This window comes from Lactuca sativa, chromosome 4, assembly GCF_002870075.4.
Source record: "Lactuca sativa cultivar Salinas chromosome 4, Lsat_Salinas_v11, whole genome shotgun sequence".
In the NCBI taxonomy this organism is placed as follows: Eukaryota; Viridiplantae; Streptophyta; class Magnoliopsida; order Asterales; family Asteraceae; genus Lactuca; species Lactuca sativa.
The window spans coordinates 285,943,554-285,962,944 of NC_056626.2; the positions used below are offsets into that span (position 1 = coordinate 285,943,554).

Here is a 19,391-nt window from a genome sequence, read left to right on the forward strand (position 1 = left end):
TAAACAAGTGATCCTTATTTACATTTTCTCTTTCGTTCTAAATTCAAAAACTTGATATAAAATGCAATTTTCATTGTATTTTTCCTTATAATTAATACACAAGATGAATACACTTACGGTTATAATTTTTCTATATCCGGAAAATATATGTGAAGGATATGTTTCCTTATGTTTCTTCTTTTCTTTAAATACATCAAAAGTTTTGAATTTTACGATTATCTTTTCTCTAAATGATTGTTTTTATAGAAACACTGTACTACGAATGCACTATTTTCATAGATTGACATTTTTACACGTTTCATAAAATAGTATTTTACTTTGCAATTTTCACTGAATTCCTAAACTCTAAAACTTGTTTTAATAAGTATTCTGACTCCTCGTAAACTTGAATTTGTCCTCACTTAGACAATTGGACAATTTCTCAAAAATTGTAATATGAATATTGTTGTATAAATTCCCTCATTGATGACTTAAACCTTTAACCTTGATTAATCTTTATATTATTTTACTAATTAGTTTGATCGCTACACATGTATCTTCATTATCTTGGAATTATAACACATTTTGTTAATAGTGAGATTTTTATCACTTCTAAACACTTGAAATGCTATCTACACAATGTGATTTAATTTATCATAAACTTTCATCGCCTCCATTTGCAACAATGTCTCTCTAAATATATTTATTCTTCGAATAAGATTTCATTATTGTAAGAGTAACCGTAGTTAATTATAGCCTCGAAGATGTTCTAAAACTTCGTTGCCTACCCTTAGTACGTATTTTTAGTAACCTACCCTCGATCGCTTCCCTTTCATTTGTGCTACCCCTTCTTATTTCGGAATATATCTTTTCCAAATGTAATAGCCAACCCGGAAGTGAACAAGTTGTTCCTAATCAATTCTTTATCAGGCGGCAAATGTACACTTAGTGTTGATTTAGAACGCAACTTAAGTATCAATGCATACTTAACACTTAATGCAGTTGGTGCTTCAGCAAATCTTATAGCACTCTTTTAAGTTAAATATTATCAAACTATATAATCTTTTCAATTAGTTCGCCATGGTTGGATCATGATTTCCATGATCCTAATTTCTCGCAGTCTAGACTATAGAACTTGAATTAGAGAAACATAAATATAATTATAGCTAAAGATTTCGGCTCTTCCCTTGAGGAATTAACCCAAAATAATAGAAGATCTCTTCAATTCACCATCTCTCCAATTATACAATTGTATTCGGCTGAGTTCTAGTAGAATGCGTCACGAATTGAATTTCGGAACGAAATTCTTTCAACCGGGGGAGACTGTGACAACCTCAAAATCCGAGTCGGTTCTAGATTTTACTAAACTTAGTTGCACATATAGGCACAACACATACTATACTTAGTAACTAGAAGCTAAGTTATAACCTACTAGAAACTTGGAAACAATTAGAAACAATGGATAGTGTACTTAGATTTCACATTGATATGTGAATTCTACATCTACTGAGCTGTAGTGACTATCCATATATGGGTCACTCTATGATTCGAACGTCTTTTCATGAATCATATACACACATCATGCGTTTGACCTAGAAGTAGAAATTAGGTCAAAGTCTCATAGAAACTTAAGTCAAAATTCAAGACTAGGACTAGGTCAAAGTCTCAATTTCGCTTGAATCTTGGAATCACTACATAGAATGCCAATAAACCAATAAAAATAAATTACAAATATTATTTATAACTATAAAAGAGTTATAATACCATAAGATAATTTAAAGTATCAAATATTCTATTAATTTTGATATCCAAAGATTTACAAACTCTCAAAAACCCTAACAACCCTAAAAATTAAAGTTTATAAAGTTTAACATCAAGAATTCTATAAAAATAGTTATGAAACTTATAATATTATCTTAAAATAATCAAGTTGGTAAATATAGTCTAGGAAATCCTAGATTAATGTACCAACATCTATCCTTATTTTATAAGTGGAAAATCAAGGATTTTATAAAACAATGTAAAGCTTATGCATATTTTATAAAAACTTTAGAAATTTATAAAACTTAGGTGAAATGATTTGAAAGGGATTTATGAGAGAGAAATCCTCTCTCATCCTCTCAAAAATCGGACCCATCCCCCACTACACTATTTTCCCATGTCATTAATCAGTTTCACTCATTCACTCTACCTCTCATTCTCTCTTACACTCTTCATCACCACCACTCCATTTCTCCTATTTACCTTTCACAAACCCATGATATTTCTGGATAAATACGATCAAATAACACCTATAATCATGAAATCTTCATCATCTTAAAGTATTCTTAAAGGTAAACCCAAAAATCACTACTAGAAAAACAACCTTTTACGACGCTCATTTGGAGTCGTAAAAGGCTCAGACGACGCGCAAATGCGCGTCAAGGAAGGCCCTGTCATAAAGAGAGACGACGCGCATTTACGACGCTCATTTACGACGTGCAATTACGACGCGCGTTTACGACACGCAATGCGTATCAAGGAAGGCCTTGTCATAAAGCAACACGACATGCATTCGCGTGTCGTAACTTTACGACGTGCGTGTTAATGACACGTAATGCGTATCAAGAAAGCCCCTGTCAGGAAAGGCCATGTCATAAATGAAGATGACACACATTTTTGCGTATCATAATTTTAAATGTTTAAAAAAATATTATTTATAGATTTACTTATTTTCAGATTAAATTTGTATTTAATATTTCATAATAGAAAATAAAATATCATATACAAAAAAAAAAAGAATCCATCGAATAAATTTAATGTCATACAATCCTATTTCTTACGATATTTAACTTTACATCTAATCTACTATGTACATCAAATTCCAACTAAGTAAAGTTGCATCTTGCCTTTCATAATTCTTTAAGACTAATGCTCCAAACAGCTGATTATATGGATAAACAATTGTACATTGGCCCAGCTCACTCAATATATGATACCTCGAGTTGCTGCTCCAACTCTTCTTCTATGCTCAGAAGCTTCAGTTTTCAATTTAAAATTATAAATATATTCAAGTCACTCATTTACATAAATACAAGTAAAGATGAATTTGATTACCTGGTTGTATTTTGCAAGTCATTTTGAACAACAAGGAGCTCCCGTTTTAATCTGACCATGTTTCACACACAAACTCCCATAATAAGTATCATTTATAAGTTATAACATAACAAAACACTACCTCAAATTCTGCTAAAAATATTAATTAATATTATTACTGTTGACAAGCTAACTGAAAGATCTGCAACAAAGGTATCCTCTGTTTCACTACTTCTATGGCTGGCCATCACACCCCATCCAACACACTTCAACATTCTCACTGACTCGATGTTTTCTGTAACGACCAAACCCCACCTGGGTGGAGGAAAGGTCATTGGAGATAAGCTCACCTGCAAAATCATATAAAGAAATTTTGCTATCAAAAATCATAAAAGAAATTTTGCTAGATGATTCCAAAAAAAAATGTCTCACCAAAAAAAATTATTGATATAACATAAATCAGTAAATACGAAATCCATAAGTTTTGATTACTTCTTTGTACAATACAATTATTGTAAATAAATTTGTATGATAACTTAAAACTAAATTATATAAATTAAGTTAGATCTAAGAAATGCAAAGTCAAATATTCCTTGTCCTTTTTAATGTTTGTTTTTTCATTGCTTCCTCTTCACTTTCCTTTCCCCTATTACCAATCTCTCTCTCACTCTCTCTCTCTCTCTCTCTCTCTCACACACACACACACTACCCTTTTATCTTTCACATACTTGAGTGAATTCCAAGAACCGAAAAAACTATCAATTCCACCCTCAAGTTTCAATATTTCTTACTTAATTCTTCAAAAACAGACACCCATTTGGAGATTTGCCAAGAAAGTATAATCCCATTTGGAAGTCCAGTTCAATTATGGAAAAGGAGAAGTTTTTCACCAATGAAGGAAATGGAATCCCCCAAGGCTGGAATTCCATCTTTGGAATGGGAATTCAAGGAAGTGAGCTGAATTGTAGCTCAAAGCAGCTTCCTAATTGCTTCTTTAACCTCAATTATGAGAATTCATTGGACCAGAGAGATATCTTTAAGGTAATGGTGGTCAGAGCATTGTTCTCAGGGAATTGGTTGGGAGGACAGGAAGTATATGCAATTCCGGAGAGATTTCACCTCAATCCGGCATTAATCGAAACAACAGCACTAACAATTTGTCCTATAACAACTGTTAATCCTCAGATGGATGTTAGCATGGAAGCACTTTCAACTAAATTGGGTTCTCTTTGGTTGTAGTTCGTGTCAATGAAATTAGCAACTGTTAATCCTCAAATGGATGTTAGCATGGAAGCACTTTTATCCAAAGATGTAAGCTTTCTTAAACTGTTTTTTATCAATTCTTTCACAGATTAAAAGGGTTTTTACCTGATTTTGAATTGAATAATGACAAATGCAATACATGTATGTCCATGTGGCGAAAGATAGGGATTTACCTGCAAAAGATGTTACTGGTAGTTGTGACCCTTATGCTGAAGTTCATCTTGGAAACTACAAGGGTACAACTCGTCATTTTGAAAAGAAATCTAACCCTGAATGGAACCAAGTGTTTTCCTTCTCCAGAGAGAGGATTCAAGCCACTATGCTTGAAGTCGCTGTAAAAGATAAAGAATTTGTGAAGGGTAAAAGCCAAAATTAATTAATTAAAAATAAAGAATATTATAGGAGCAAAAAAAGAAGACATGAACACGGTAAAAAATAGAAATATTAATAAAATAAAATGCCAACCTTGTAGTTTAAGGAAAATGTTTGACAAGATTATCCCCTGGTGGATCTGGCAATTTCTTTACCTCAAGTTCTGTTACTAAACCGCCCTCAAGATTCGTAATAACAACCTAAAAACATTAAAATTTAACATGAATATTATTAGTATTGTAAACAGTTTGTGGGGAATAATATAAACATAAATCACATAATCATCACAAATATAAAAAAGGATAAAAGTTTATTACCAAAAATAAAAATCCTACAACTAATGCAAATGCCAACCCGAATTCATATTACACATACCAATACCATAAGTTGACTTGTTTTATATTAATCTCACACAGACAAATAGAGAGACAGACCATATGCTATAATTACACTAAACTCTATCAGTTTCAAGGCAAAATATGGAACTAAATAAACATTCCAGATTTGCCCCTCGAAATCTAAAACCACCATATATAATCAGATTCAGACCAAACTTTAAAACCCTTGGACTCATTTCTTATATCACCCTAACCAACTATATCCTGTTAGATAATCAAATAACTCCAAAAATCTTGGAAAAAAAACCCAACAACTAAAACATTACTTTATCGTTTGTTTGTATGTTTGTCATAGGATTAATGGATTATAAAACTTGAGTAGCTAGCCAGCAACCACAACATCAGCCCTTGGACTTGAGTCAAGAAGTTGACACGTGTTTGTGTTTGTGTTTATGATTGTGTTTTTGCTGGTTTCATATAATTCTCCTGAGCTGTTATCCACTCTTGATATCAGGTTAGTAGTGCTCAGAGACGAAACCTCCTTCCACTTATTTTGTAACATAATAAAGGTATATATTTAGTCTTATCATTAATTCAGCATTTTGAAGCTTCAATTTCTCTGAATTTTTAGTTAATCGGTTAATTTCAGACCTAAGCTTCAATTTCTCTGAATTATCAGTTAATTCGACCTGTAGCAGATTAAAGAAACTAGATTTGACAATAAAACTAGTAAAAATTCACCTGATTGGTTAAAGTAAAGTGAAATAAAAAATAAAGAAAGTGAAGTAGAAAAAATACTAACCAGAAAAGGAACATGTGCAAGAATAGTGTATAAATTATTCCTAAGATTTGACCTTAGGAATAGTAACAAACATTTTTTTCAAATGTTAATGTTTATAATAATACAGATGCAGCCTGGGATAATAAGGGAAAAATCCAACCTTTGTTAAACATGTGCTGCCACTTGTATACATGATCTTTGCAACATCTTTCTTGATAGGAAGACTAGCAGGAGTTGGACTTGCTTGCCCTAGTTTCTCAACTTCTGAGAAAGCAGAAACTTTCCAATAACTGAGATTAGTGGAAACTTCAATATTATCACTTTCAAAGTATACAAAAATTTTGAAGATCACAAACTAAGGACAAAATTTCCTTCCTATTTTACCCTTCTTACAATACTGGTGATGCCAAGTTTGATGAATCTGTTAGCATATATGGTTGTGACTATCATACATAACCTACATAATCCAAGAAAGCACATATTAGAATCAAAATTAACATGAAATTAGGTAGTAAAACAGAAAAGTAACAAATTTTGAGTATAATTTTGACTCTGATGATCAAAGAACTCATAAATAATCCAAAAAAAAACTAAAATAAAAGATATTATGAACTTAGGTTGTAACTTAAGAATGAAAAAATACAGGGTGTTCTTCTCATAATTATTTTTACATGTCAGAAAGAGGAACATAAGTGATTACCTTTAGTTTCAATCGCGATGCGAAATAGCAATTGATAAAATAGAAAGTATTAAACCTTAAGAAGCTTGGAAGAAAAGAGGTTTCGTGCCCTAAATTAAACAGGTGTAAATTGATAGAAGAATCAGATGAGACTCGATGATATGGTTTTGCCCAATGTAGTTTACCATTTTCCTTCCTTGACACCAATGATGCTCTCAACACACTCAAATACTTAACCTCTTTATCCTGGATATAAGATAACAAAATCATGAGAATCTGATAATAAGCTTAACCCATTAAAGTTTTTTATTATGTTTTATATTAATATATATTTTTATAAATAAATTATGTTTCATTGAATTTGGTTCATCCAACAATAATTTTATCATTTTTTATTTGTAAATAATTGATACGTAAGATATAACTTAAAAACTACAACAAAATATAGTCCCAAATTCTAGCAAAACGATTTACACATTTGTAAACATTATACGATATTTGTTTAAATCCGTTTAATTTGTAGCTATATATATGTTTATGTTTTATTTAACCTTTTTAGTTCCCCTCTGTTTTACAGACACTTGTAGAAATGGCAAACCACAAACATCAAGACTAATCATTGCACAAAAAGTAAAAGTATCTAACTAATCTCAACTTTTAAATCAAATATTCAAATGACTATCTAATATATAATCCAATAGTTCAATGTATTACTCAAAATTAATTCAAAGTTAAATCATATTCGACTACTGGTATTTTAAAACAAAATAAAAAGTACCTTGATAGATGGGACTATAACAATGGCTTCCTCCAAAGTTTCAGTAAAGGACTTCCAATAACACAATGCTCAATTTCCAGTAACTTGTAGCTCTATAATGTGAATGTTGGTTGAAAAAATCAAACTTTATCAAGTTCATACCGAGCCACCAAAAATTCACTTTTATTTTCATTTTTATGTCATTATTTTAAACTATCTTAGAAAAGCAGCAGAAGGTTCGACATCAAATTGAAATAATTTTATAACTTCGAATGAACATTTACAAATAGACCAATGAAGCATACTACAAATTTGGTTGTTTACACAAGAAGAGAAATACTAATTACCTGTGCTTCCCTCTGAAAGACCTCCTGCTTTTCATGATATACATCTTTTCCTTTCTATTAAAGCTCCCTTCAAGCTGAATTCCATTATAGTTTCTTGTTTTATCATCTTCTAGTGTCTTATTCTCCTGTCAAAAGTAAAACTAAACATAAACATATACATATTATGATCAAAATTTGAAGACAGAAAAATGGAGATTAAAAAAACCCTACAATGCATTTCAGCAACAGCTACAAAATCCAGAAGATATCCATTTTCTTCATTAATGAGTCCAATTTTATCTTGATTCTGTCTTTTTGACCGAGCTTTGACAACTAGATGGGTATCTTTCAGCTCAGTAGGTTCATCTTCAGCAACTTGGGGAACATTTACAGGTATCACCACTTTTTCTCTAGGTTTCACCTTCTTTCCCTTTGGAAACCTCACCTTCTTTTTCCTGCGAATACATAAGATAAATATAATCCCAATGAAACAGATAAAAGTTATGCACATAAAGTACCTAGCTAAATTACTCCTAAAGGCAAGCATTTGAAGCCCTAAATTATTAAGAATCTCCCTTTGCTAGCCCTAAGTCAGGGATGAATAGGTGAAACCAATCAATCTCAAATCAAACAAAATTTTTCTACAATAAAAAATCTCAAGGGAATTTGCGCTGCAAAACTTACTAACATAATTTATGTAAACAACTCAACATAGCTAAGGATGGACGAGTTTTCCATCAATAAAAGAAGAAATGCACCTTTTCAATTCCACTTCATCCATTCTATTGATTTGCGAGCAAATAAATTCAAAAACTAAAGAAACTCGAACAACTGGACCTCTAATTTATGGAATCAATTGATGTTTTCTCAACAGAGAAACATCATTCAACAGAAAAGGGAGAATAGAAAAGGGAGAATGGTGAAGAAATATAAAGAAAAATAAAAGAGAGAGCGAGAACGAGGGACCATCAACTTACCTGATGGGAGGAACAACGAAGATATCCAGCGAGTTAATTTCTGGAGGAGGCAAGGCCACCTTTACCCTACACGATGGTTGAATCGTAACTATCTAGGGCTTCATTAGTTCATAGATGGCGATAGGGAGAAGTCAGAAAACCCTTAATCTCTTTGCAAGTCTGACACATGCACAATGTAACGAACCCTAAATTGGCTCTTAAATGAAGGCTTGTAAACTCGAGTAGTCATCGCAGTCTCGGTGAGGTGAGCTCGAGGTCGCCCGCGGGAAGATGTGAGCGGAGGTCGCCGGTGGGAAGAGGTGAGCAGGGATGAGCGGAAGTGAGAAGATGTAGCGAACCTTGTAGAGAGCATCCTTTTAAAAAAAACCCTAGATCCCAGTGATTTTGTTATAAGATAAATAGTCAGCGCGTTCATTTTAAGAATTATAAAGCGACATGCCAGCACGACACACTATTTTAAATGGGCGCCCTCTGTGTTTTTTTTTGACACTATTTTTAGGTCACGCAAAAATGCGTGTTCTAAATCCTTCACATTTTGTGGGAGATGACATTATTTTTAGAGCACGCACCTTTACGTATCATAAAACACTGCGTGTCATGTTTTGCGTGTCGTTAAGGGCCTAAATTCTAGTAGTGAATCCTTCAATCTCCTTCACTTTTCTTTCTAGTTTTAAAGGTTTTTATTACACTTTCTCCTTCTTCTACTCCATTCTATGGTAAAATCCTAAAAACTTGCTCAAACTCATGGTTTTGATGATGATGGTGCTAGGTTTTCACCCAAAAACAACATGCATGTTGTAAATGGTGAAATCTAAGGACCAAAACCTAAGTCAAAACCATGGAAATGCACTTTTCTACACGTTTTGGTGGAAAATCACCACATGCATCCAAATTTTTCTTTCAAAAATGAATTTTGAACATTTCAAACTCATAATGATCTTAAAACAAACATGCATGTGATTATCTTCAAGCTTAGAAGCTAGATCATCAAAGTATGTTGTTAAAAGCCTTCAAATATGTTCATGAAGGATTTATTTCCAAATAAATATCTAAAACTCCTTTTCTAACCAAATCCGATTTTTCACAGATTACCATCAACAAGATAAGATGATCTGTAAATTTACAGAGAATAATTCATTTTTCTTGAATTATTATAACTAATGCAAGAAAAAAGGATAATAAATCATATAAAATACTTTCTGAGGTTTATAAATCATAGGTAAATACGTGGACGACCCCTATGCTAAATAATGACTTTTCATTGAGTTTCATTGATTTTTGTTACTGTTTAGTGTGGTTTTGAATTTTCTTTTTGTTTAGCCCTAATAAATCACAAAACCACTTTAGAAAATGTGAAAAGGGTATTTAATAATTTTCACAGCTCCTACTGGAACAATGTAAATGAATTTTACAAAAATTTTGGTAATTTAGTCTAACTATTTAATAATTATTATTCAATTAATGATTATTTAAGAGGATTAAACAAAGAAAAATCACAACACTAATTGAAAAATATATTTTATATTTTTCACAGCTTCCATAATTGGAATAACAGTGTTTCAAAATTTTTGGGCAATTTTGGAAACTGTTTTCTATTTATTTCAATTTTTATTAGAAGAAATGCACAAATATCATACAATTTGGTTAAACGGCTTAGAAATCCATTTTTTTTATTTTTCCCAGCTTAATAATGTCTAATGGCAGTATTACAAAAAATTTGGGAATTTTTATCATCTGGATTCTATTTTTCACAAATTTATATTGCTATGAAGGCTTAAAATTTTGGAAAATAGTTAATCATATCCAAAATTCAAAGGAAAATTTATGGAAGCTGTCTATTGTATTTAGAATCAAAATACAAAGTTTGAGAATTTTTGGAAACTGTTTGATAATATTTTGGCTTTTTAAGAGCTTAAAACACATTTAAATGTGTTGAAATACCCTCAATTATTATTACAAAAATATGGAAAATTAATATCCAAAATTGTCTTAATCACATGAGTTATAAAAATTCACCATTTTTTAAAAATGTTTGTAACTTATGAATATTAAATTTTGACCCAATATTGGCATAATTCTATTGTAGTAGCAAGTATACTGTGTTAGCTTTCTATTAGAGACTCATTAGTGTGTAACATCGTGTAGGAATTGATGGTGATACAAGTGGATCGTAGTTGAAGGTGCCATTTGCATCATCTCAATGCATATTGTGAGTATTCACGTACTCCCCTATTTTCGGTTTTTATGTTTTGGGTTGGAAAAGCATGTCCTAAACTATTTATGTTCGTTATATTTAATTTGACTTGTATCAAACTTGGTTGTTATATGTTGCTATGTATGTGTACGCTATTGTTAATCCATGAGGCCTTATCTCTTTTAATTCCCTGGTACCAGCTCACAACTCCTTAACTCATTTGAGCCTATGGTTATTATGGATAATGCTATTAGCAGGTAGACAACTCCTCACTCGCATGATTCGCTTGGGTGCATTTTACCATTTTATACACTATGTTTGCGATACACATAGTAGTCAATAAGGCACGATTCGCTCATTAGGCTTGGGTTGTGAACTCATGAATGGAAACTTGATGCACATACGAAACTTGTACTCTCATTTTAGCAACGACACTTATATACTTATTTTAGCAATGAAACTTGAATACTTATTTTAGCAACGAAACTTTTAAGCTTATTATAGCAACGAGCTTTGTTTCTCATTATAGAAACGAACCTTTATTACTGAAAACTTATATACTTGTTTAAGCAATGAAATTGTTTCCTCTTTGTAACAACGAATATTATTTCGATTTTTGAAAACTCATTTTAGCAGTATACTTTTATTTATGGAAACTTTTATTAAAACCTTTATTTCGTTTCTTGAAAACAATATTATTTTTAATCTGTGAGTACTCACCAACTATTTTTATAGTTGACGTTCGTCTTACATGCTTTTTCAGGAATCATCTAGTAAGAGGCACGTAGAGACACAACACTTGGAGCATTTGCATGTGTTGACTTTTAAATACATTGTAATTTCTTTTAAAAAGTTGTGCAAACTTATTGTAAATTAGTAATGATTTTTAATACTATGGTCGGTGTTATCTTTTAACTTTTTCTATGAAAGCCTTTATACTGCCATGCCTCGTGTTTCCGCTTTAGCGGGGTGTTACACATAATACTTTCCATGTTTCCCAGTTGCAGAAGTGCTTAGTGGATGATTCAACGATTGTGCCCTTGGAGGATATTCAGGTTGATAACAGCCTGAACTACATTAAGAGACCGGTGACGATTCTGGATCGCAAGACGAAAACCTTGAGGAACAAGGTTGTTTAGTTAGTGAAGGTGCAGTGGCAGCACCGCATGGGTTCTGAGTGGACTTGGGAGCCCGAGGAGGAGATGAGGGAACACTACCCGGAGTTGTTTTCAGACGCAACAGACTTCAAGGATGAAGTCTAAGACAAGTGGGGGAGAATTGTAGAGCCTGATTCCTGGTACGCATTTAATTAAAATTTATTCACTCTTGTAGAGCAGATTGACGAGTAGGAAGCCGTAAATGCATCGAGTGGAAAGTAGAATGGACGCGGGGTTAAAGTGATTTACTCGACAAGTTGGGATCCCCGACTCGACGAGTAGGCATGCTAGGTTGAAACCCTAATTTTGGGGTTTTGCACCCTATTTAATCAATTTAATCCCCACCTTATGGCCCCATTTCCAGCATCCAAGTCCCAAACCCTAATCGACGAAACCCTTGAGGATTGTGTAAGTCTGTGAGCTATTTTTGAGTGTTTTTGTGTGTTTTGATGCTTGAAGAGGAATAAGAAGCTTGAGGACTTGTTAGGTGTGTTTTGTGTACCTTTTTTCACACCTTTTAGTCCTATTTCATGCATCTATTTAGCATAATCGTTCTTTCCTTTTTCTTGCATTTCATCATATTCATGTTAGTCTCTAGAACAACCTTATTTCCACACTTTCATGTCTTTTTCAGGTAAACCGGAGCTTGGAATGCGCTTTAGGAGATGCCGGGAAGCATTGGTAAAGATTACGGGACGATCGGGCGAAGAACGAAAAAGTCGGAAAAATCAAGTTTGGAATTGGAGTCAGAGAGGTACATGGGCCGTGTTGGATTTACACTGCAAAATCAACACGGGCCGTGTTGACCAAAAATGAAAGTTGTTGACTAAGCTGAACACTGGCCGTGCCCTTCTTGCCCTATGCTGAACACAGGCCGTGTTCGACCCAAGAAAACTAACTTTTGGCAGTTTTTCTATTTTTCATATTACGGGAAATTGGGTCATTTTGGGGGACACACAACATATTAGAGCACATTTGGAGGAGGATTTTCAAAGGTTTTTGCAAGGGTTTGATTAGGAATCATTTGGAAACATTATTTCTAGTATTTGTAATATCTAATTCTAAGAGCTTGTTTAGATTAGGTTAATAAGGTTAAGGTTAATCAAAGAGCTTGTTTTGGTTAATTAATATGGTGAATGGGAAGTGTTAGAGCTTATTAGCACTTTCAAGTACCAACTTAGATAGAATTTAACGAATATTGTGTCATCTTTGAGTGACATTGCTAAGTTGTCATACAAGAAGTTGGAGTCCTTACAAAATCTAAATCTAATTCACTCATTTAGCTGATTGCATGTGTTTTTAATTTGTTTGTTTAGACGTTGCACTCTAAAACCCCCTTGTTACTGTTGGTGACTATAGTACCTTGTGCAAAGAGGTATAGACTAATTATCTCGTGTCTTTGTGGATCGACCCTGCTTGCCTTGTACTACCTTTTAGTGCAATATAGTGGGATTATTTTGGAGTATATCGTATCCCTTTATTTGTTGGGTTTGACATGCCTAACAAATCGGCGCCATTGCCAGGGACACAGTGTTACTAATTGTTTATGCCTAGATCTTTTCGTACAGGTACGCCATTGCCAATTGACTCGGCGATAGAGAAGACTGCAAAGAAGCTAAGGAAACAAGCTAAGCTTCGTAAGAAGCAACCGGGTTCTAGGACTTCTTCATCATCTACTCCCCGGGTCATCAACATTTGGGAGGACATACCCCTCTCAAGTGTCTCCGCATCAGAAACAGAAAGTATCTCACTCTCATCACAACCATCCTCACCCAAAAATATCAATCCACCCTCTTCACCTAATCATCATATCCCAAACACTACACCCACAGAAATATCAACTACTACTCATACCATGGGTGATAAACACGGAGGAAATCCACCTCCAAACCCACCACCCGAACAAACCCTCCGCCAATGGTCAAGGCAAGAGGTTACTCAACAACCTCTTTGTATCATATATCCAGCTGCCACAAACCTTGAACTAAAATCCGGGCTTATCCACTTACTCCCAACTTTTAGAGGTTTGGAGAATGAAGATCCTCACAAGTTCCTCACTGAGTTCCATGTAGTATGTGTGGGTATGAAACCACACAATGTCACGTAGGACCAAATCAAGCTTAGGGCATTCCCCTTTGCGGTGCAAGATGCAACCAAAGACTGGCTTTATGACCTCCTACCGGGGATGGTAACTACTTGGGTAGATCTTGCAAGGTTGTTTTCGGATAAGTACTTTCCCGAGATGAAAGCTTCAGCCCTACGGAGGGAAATCATTGGAATCAAGCAGCACAAGAGAGAAGCTTTTCACACATATTGGGAGCAATTTAAGAAACTTTGTGCTCGATGCGCAAAGCATGGAATTACCGAATATCGTCTTCTTCAATATTTCATTTAAGTAATGATTTCCAATGGAAAGAAGGCTTCTTAATGTCTCCAGTGGCGGATCTTTACCCGACAAGACTCTTACTGAAATCCGCAATCTAATCAAGAACATGGCTGAAGATTCCAAACACTCAAGCCATGATGAAGAATGATACACGGATGCACCCCGAGGTGTAAAAGAAGTCCAGACTCCTCAAATTGAAGCTCAATTGTCCAAGCTTATGAAAGTGGTTATCATGCTAGCCAAAGATAAAGGTGTGCAGCCCACACCCCGCCCATGCGGTATTTGCACTCAAGTGGGGCATCCAACCGATATGTGTCCACAACTCCAAGAGGAAGACTATGAAGAAGAAAAAGTCATGGGAGGCTATTCCAGGTCAAATCAGAGGGGTTATGAGCAACCACGAGGTGATCAGAGATGGAACAATAATCAGGGTTGGGGGGGAAACCAACAAGGAAACTATCAGTCAAATCAATCACATCAATACCAACAAAGACCACCATTTCCTCAAAATCATCAAAGACCACCTTTCCAACCTCAAAATTACCAGCCAAGGCAGCCACAACACCCTCCTCAACAAGCGGGTTCATCAAGTATGTCCTTAGAGGACATAGTGAAAAGCCTTGCCACAAGCACTCAAAGCTTCCAACAAGAAACCAAGGCAAGCATAAAAAGCTTGGAGAAACAAGTGTCTTAACTTGCTCAATCCGTAACTAAGATGGAGTCACAAGGCAAACTACCATCTCAAACGGAGAAGAACCCGAAACACAATGCTGGTGCCATTACTTTAAAAGGTGGGAAAAGCTATGAAGGTCCAAAGATGCCAGATGAAGAAGAGGAAGAGAAAGAGATAGAGGTGGAAGAAGCTATCAAAGAAAAGGAAAGGAAAAGTACTCCCAAGTCAAAGGATCCCATAGAGACCGAAGTGAAAGTCACACCAACTCCATTTCCTTCAAGGTTAGCAAGCACCAAAAGAGAGCGGGAAGATGATGAAATCATGGCCATGTTTCAAAAGGTTGAAATCAATATCCCTCTTTTAGATGCTATTACACAGATTCCTAGATATGCTAAGTTCCTCAAGGAACTTTGCACATCTAAGAAAAAACTTAAAGGGAATCAAACTGTGAAAGTTGGTGAAAATGTCTCAGCCGTGTTACAAAAGTGGCTACCAAAAAAATGCAAGGATCCGGATGTTTTCACGGTTCCTTGTAAAATGGGTAACCTTTTTGTACCACGTGCCATGCTTGATCTTGGAGAATCAATCAATGTTTTACCATATTCAAGCAATAAGACAATGGGAATTGGTCCTTTATCAAAAACCGGAGTTATCATTCAACTTGTCGACCGGTCTTTAGTACACCCGAAAGGTGTATTGGAGGACGTGTTAGTGCAAGTTAATGAACTTGTATTTCCCGCTGACTTTTATGTTTTGGATATGGGTGATGAAAACACCCCACAGTCAAACTCCATCCTTTTGGGGAGACCTTTTATGAGTACCACAAAAACAAAAATAGATGTAGCCAATGGTACTTTGTCTATGGAGTTCGATGGTGAGGTGATTAACTTTAATATCTTTGAAGCCATGTGTTATCCTAGTGATATTCATTCTTTAAACTTCATAGATGTTATTGATACATGTACTAATGATTGCTTTGAGATGTCAAGCCAAGATGTGCTAACCACCATCTTGAGCAAACACTTTGATGAGACAGGGATCAAGAATTTGGCTGACAAGTACTGATTGGAGGATGAATTGATTAAAGTAATCAATTCCTTCGAAAAAGCACAACCCATGAAAGTTGAACCACCCCACATGAAGCTAAAAAGTTCCAGTCCAAAACTTCTCCTATCCATAGTACAACCACCGATTCTTGAGTTGAAGGCTCTTCCCTACCATCTCAAGTATGCCTATCTTGGAGAGGAAGAGACATTACCGGTGATAATTTCAACTAAGCTAGCACAAGAAGAAGAAAAAGAGTTGGTTGGAATTTTGAAGAAGTACAAGGAGGCTATTGGTTGGACCATTGCAAATATAAAAGGGTTGAGTCCATCATTATGCATGCACAAAATACTGATGGAAGAGGACTTCAAGCCAACCCGTGAAGCCCAAAGGAGGTTGAATCCACCTATCATGGAGGTGGTTAAAAAAGAGACCATGAAGCTCTTGGATGCAGGTGTAATCTACCCCATTTCTGATAGTAAGTGGGTAAGTCCCGTGCAAGTTTTCCCGAAAAAAGCTGGAGTCACCGTTGTCAAAAACTTCGAGGGGGAATTGGTACCCACCCATATGAAAAATGGGTGGAGAGTTTGTATTGATTATAGGAAGTTGAATGCTTCCACCCGCAAAGACCACTTCCCTTTGCCATTCATCGATCAAATGTTAGAACGATTGGTTGGGAAATCCCACTATTGCTGCCTTGATGGTTTTTCTGGTTTTCATCAAATTCCAGTTGCCCCGGAAGACCAAGAGAAAACCACATTCACATTTCCCTTCGGCACCTTTGCGTATAGACGCATGCCCTTCGGCTTGTGCAATGCACCCGCGACCTTCCAAAGATGTATGGTGAGCATATTTTGAGAATATGTTGAAAATATCATAGAGGTTTTCATGAACGATTTTACTGTTTATGGAAATTCTTTTAATGAATGTTTGCAAAATCTCACCAAAATCTTACAAAGGTGTATTGACACAAACTTAGTCCTAAGTTATGAAAAATGCCATTTTATGGTTGACAAGGGCTTGATACTTGGACATGTGGTGTCCCAAAAAGGTTTAGAAGTTGACAAGGCCAAAATAGATGTTATTAAGAGCTTACCATACCCAAAAAATGTTCGGGAAGTACATTCTTTTCTTGGCCATGCAGGTTTTTATCGGCGGTTTATAAAGGATTTTTCCAAGATCACGGTACCGATGTGTCGACTTGAACAAAAGGAGGCCGATTTTGAGTTTTGTGATGAATATAAGAAGGCATTTGATCGTTTGAAAGACTTGTTGACATCCGCCCCCATTATTCAATCGCCAAATTGGGATCTCCCATTCGAGATCATGTGCGATGCTAGCAATACCGCGGTTGGGGTGGTTTTGGGACAAAAGGTTGACCGAGCACATCATGTCATCTACTATGCATCAAAGACCCTTGATAGTGCACAAGGCAACTACACCACAACGGAGAAAGAGTTGCTTGCTATTGTCTTTGCACTAGAGAAGTTCTGACAGTACCTCCTTAGAACTAAAGTGATCATATATTCGGACCATGCAGCCATAAAGCACTTACTTACAAAGAAAGATTCGAAGCCGAGGTTAATACGGTGGATGCTACTTTTGCAAGAGTTCGATATTGAGATCAAAGACAAGATTGGAAAGGAGAAATTAGTTGCGGATCATCTAAGCCGCATTGTATCACCCGAAGATGGTATACCAATCTGTGACACATTTCCAGACGAGCATCTATTTGTAGCCAAAGAAGCACCATGGTATGCAGATATTGTCAATTATTTGGTCACAAGTCAATTTCCCCCAGATTCATCGCGTTGGCAATAAGATAAAATCAAGAAGGAAGCGAAACGATACATATGGGACGAGCCGTACCTTTGGAAGTACTATGCAGATCAAATGATCTGAAGGTGTGTTGACCAAAAGGAGGTACAATCTATCCTTAATTTTTGTCATTCCCATGCTTGTGGTGGTCACTTTGGACCCCAAAGGACCGCTAGGAAAGTTTTAGATAGTGGGTTCTTTTGGCCTTCTATATTTCATGATTCTTATGTGTTTTGTGCGCATTGTGAAAAGTGCCAAAAATCCAGGTACTTAAGCTCTAGGAATCAATTTCCCCTTACTCCCATTCTAGTATGTGAGATATTTGATGTTTGGGGTATTGACTTTATGGGACCATTTCCGCCCTCTTTTGGTTGTTCTTATATCTTGTTGGCGGTGGACTATGTGTCCAAATGGGTGGAGGCTAAGGCCACCCGTACTAATGATTCCAAAGTTGTGGATTTTCTTAAGGTACAGATTTTCTCACGGTTTGGCACACCAAAGGCACTCATAAGTGATCGTGGGACCCATTTTTGCAATCGGATGCTCAAAGCTGTTTTGAAGAAGTATGGGTGATACACAAAGTCTCAATAGCTTACCATCCCCAAACCAATGGATAAGCTGAGATCTCAAATAGGCAAATCAAAAGCTTCTTGGAGAAGACAGTCAACCCAAACCACAAAGATTGGAGCATAAGGCTAGATGATGCCTTATGGGCATACCGTACTGCCTTTAAAACCCCCATTGGTATGTCCCCATATAGGCTGGTGTTTGGAAAAGCATGCCATCTTCCGATTGAGGTTGAACATAAAGCTTTTTGAGCTGTAAAGCAATTTAACATGAAGGAAGATGAGGTGGGAAACAAAAGGAAGCTAGACATTCAAGAGTTAGAGGAGATTCGGAATGATGCGTACGAGAGCAACATGATTTACAAAGAAAAGACAAAAGCGTACCATGAAAAAATGATCTCCCGAAAGACTTTTGTGCAAGGACAGAAGGTGCTTCTTTACAAATCAAGGTTCAAGTTAATTCCAGGGATATTAAGTTCAAGATGGGTTGGTCCTTTCGTGGTCACAAGGGTGTTTGACCATGGTGCGGTGGAAATCACGAGCAAGCAAAATGGTAAAACATTCAAGGTTAATGGTTATAGATTGAAGCCGTTTTATGAAGGATTCGAGGTGAAGAATGAGGAGCTTGATGTGTTGGAGAACCCCACGTACCAAGATTGAAGCATATTCAGGGTCAAAGTCGAGCCAACGACTTAAAACAAGGGCGACTAATCGGGAGGCAACCCAGGGGTATTTCTATCTTCTATTTTAAAAACAATTTCCATTTCTTTGAGTTTTTGGTTTTCCATGTTCGAAATGCATTTAAACATGATTTAAAATCCCCAAACGGACCTTGGGATGCAAAACCATAAAAAAAAAGTGGAAGTGGCAATCAGAGGCTAACACGGCTCATGTGACTTTTTCCTTACAATGAAGACAGGTTGTGTTCAATCTTCAAAGAGGTTTGATTTTCATCTTCCCCACTTCATCTCCTACATCTAATACACCATCTTCTTATACTTTCATG

General features: G+C 35.6%; 3 protein-coding genes across 3 annotated transcripts; 2 read left to right on the forward strand and 1 right to left on the reverse strand.

Moving 5' to 3' along the window:
• Positions 1-4,790: 4,790 nt before the first annotated feature.
• LOC111882452 (uncharacterized) lies at positions 4,791-8,351 on the reverse strand. Its single transcript, XM_023878819.2, has 9 exons — positions 8,329-8,351; positions 7,797-8,025; positions 7,592-7,716; positions 7,039-7,099; positions 6,673-6,733; positions 6,000-6,114; positions 5,830-5,881; positions 5,588-5,716; positions 4,791-4,889 (listed from the first exon to the last, which is right to left on the reverse strand). Exons 1-9 carry the CDS (start codon positions 8,349-8,351, stop codon positions 4,791-4,793), a joined length of 894 nt encoding a protein of 297 aa, XP_023734587.2.
• A 6,648-nt stretch (positions 8,352-14,999) lies between these two features.
• Positions 15,000-16,022, forward strand: LOC111882451 (uncharacterized). Its single transcript, XM_023878818.1, has one exon. The coding sequence runs from the start codon at positions 15,000-15,002 to the stop codon at positions 16,020-16,022; it is 1,023 nt and encodes a 340-aa protein (XP_023734586.1).
• Positions 16,023-18,655: 2,633 nt separating this feature from the next.
• LOC128133636 (uncharacterized) lies at positions 18,656-19,045 on the forward strand. Its single transcript, XM_052771145.1, has one exon. It carries the CDS (start codon positions 18,656-18,658, stop codon positions 19,043-19,045), a length of 390 nt encoding a protein of 129 aa, XP_052627105.1.
• The last annotated feature ends 346 nt before the right edge of the window (positions 19,046-19,391 follow it).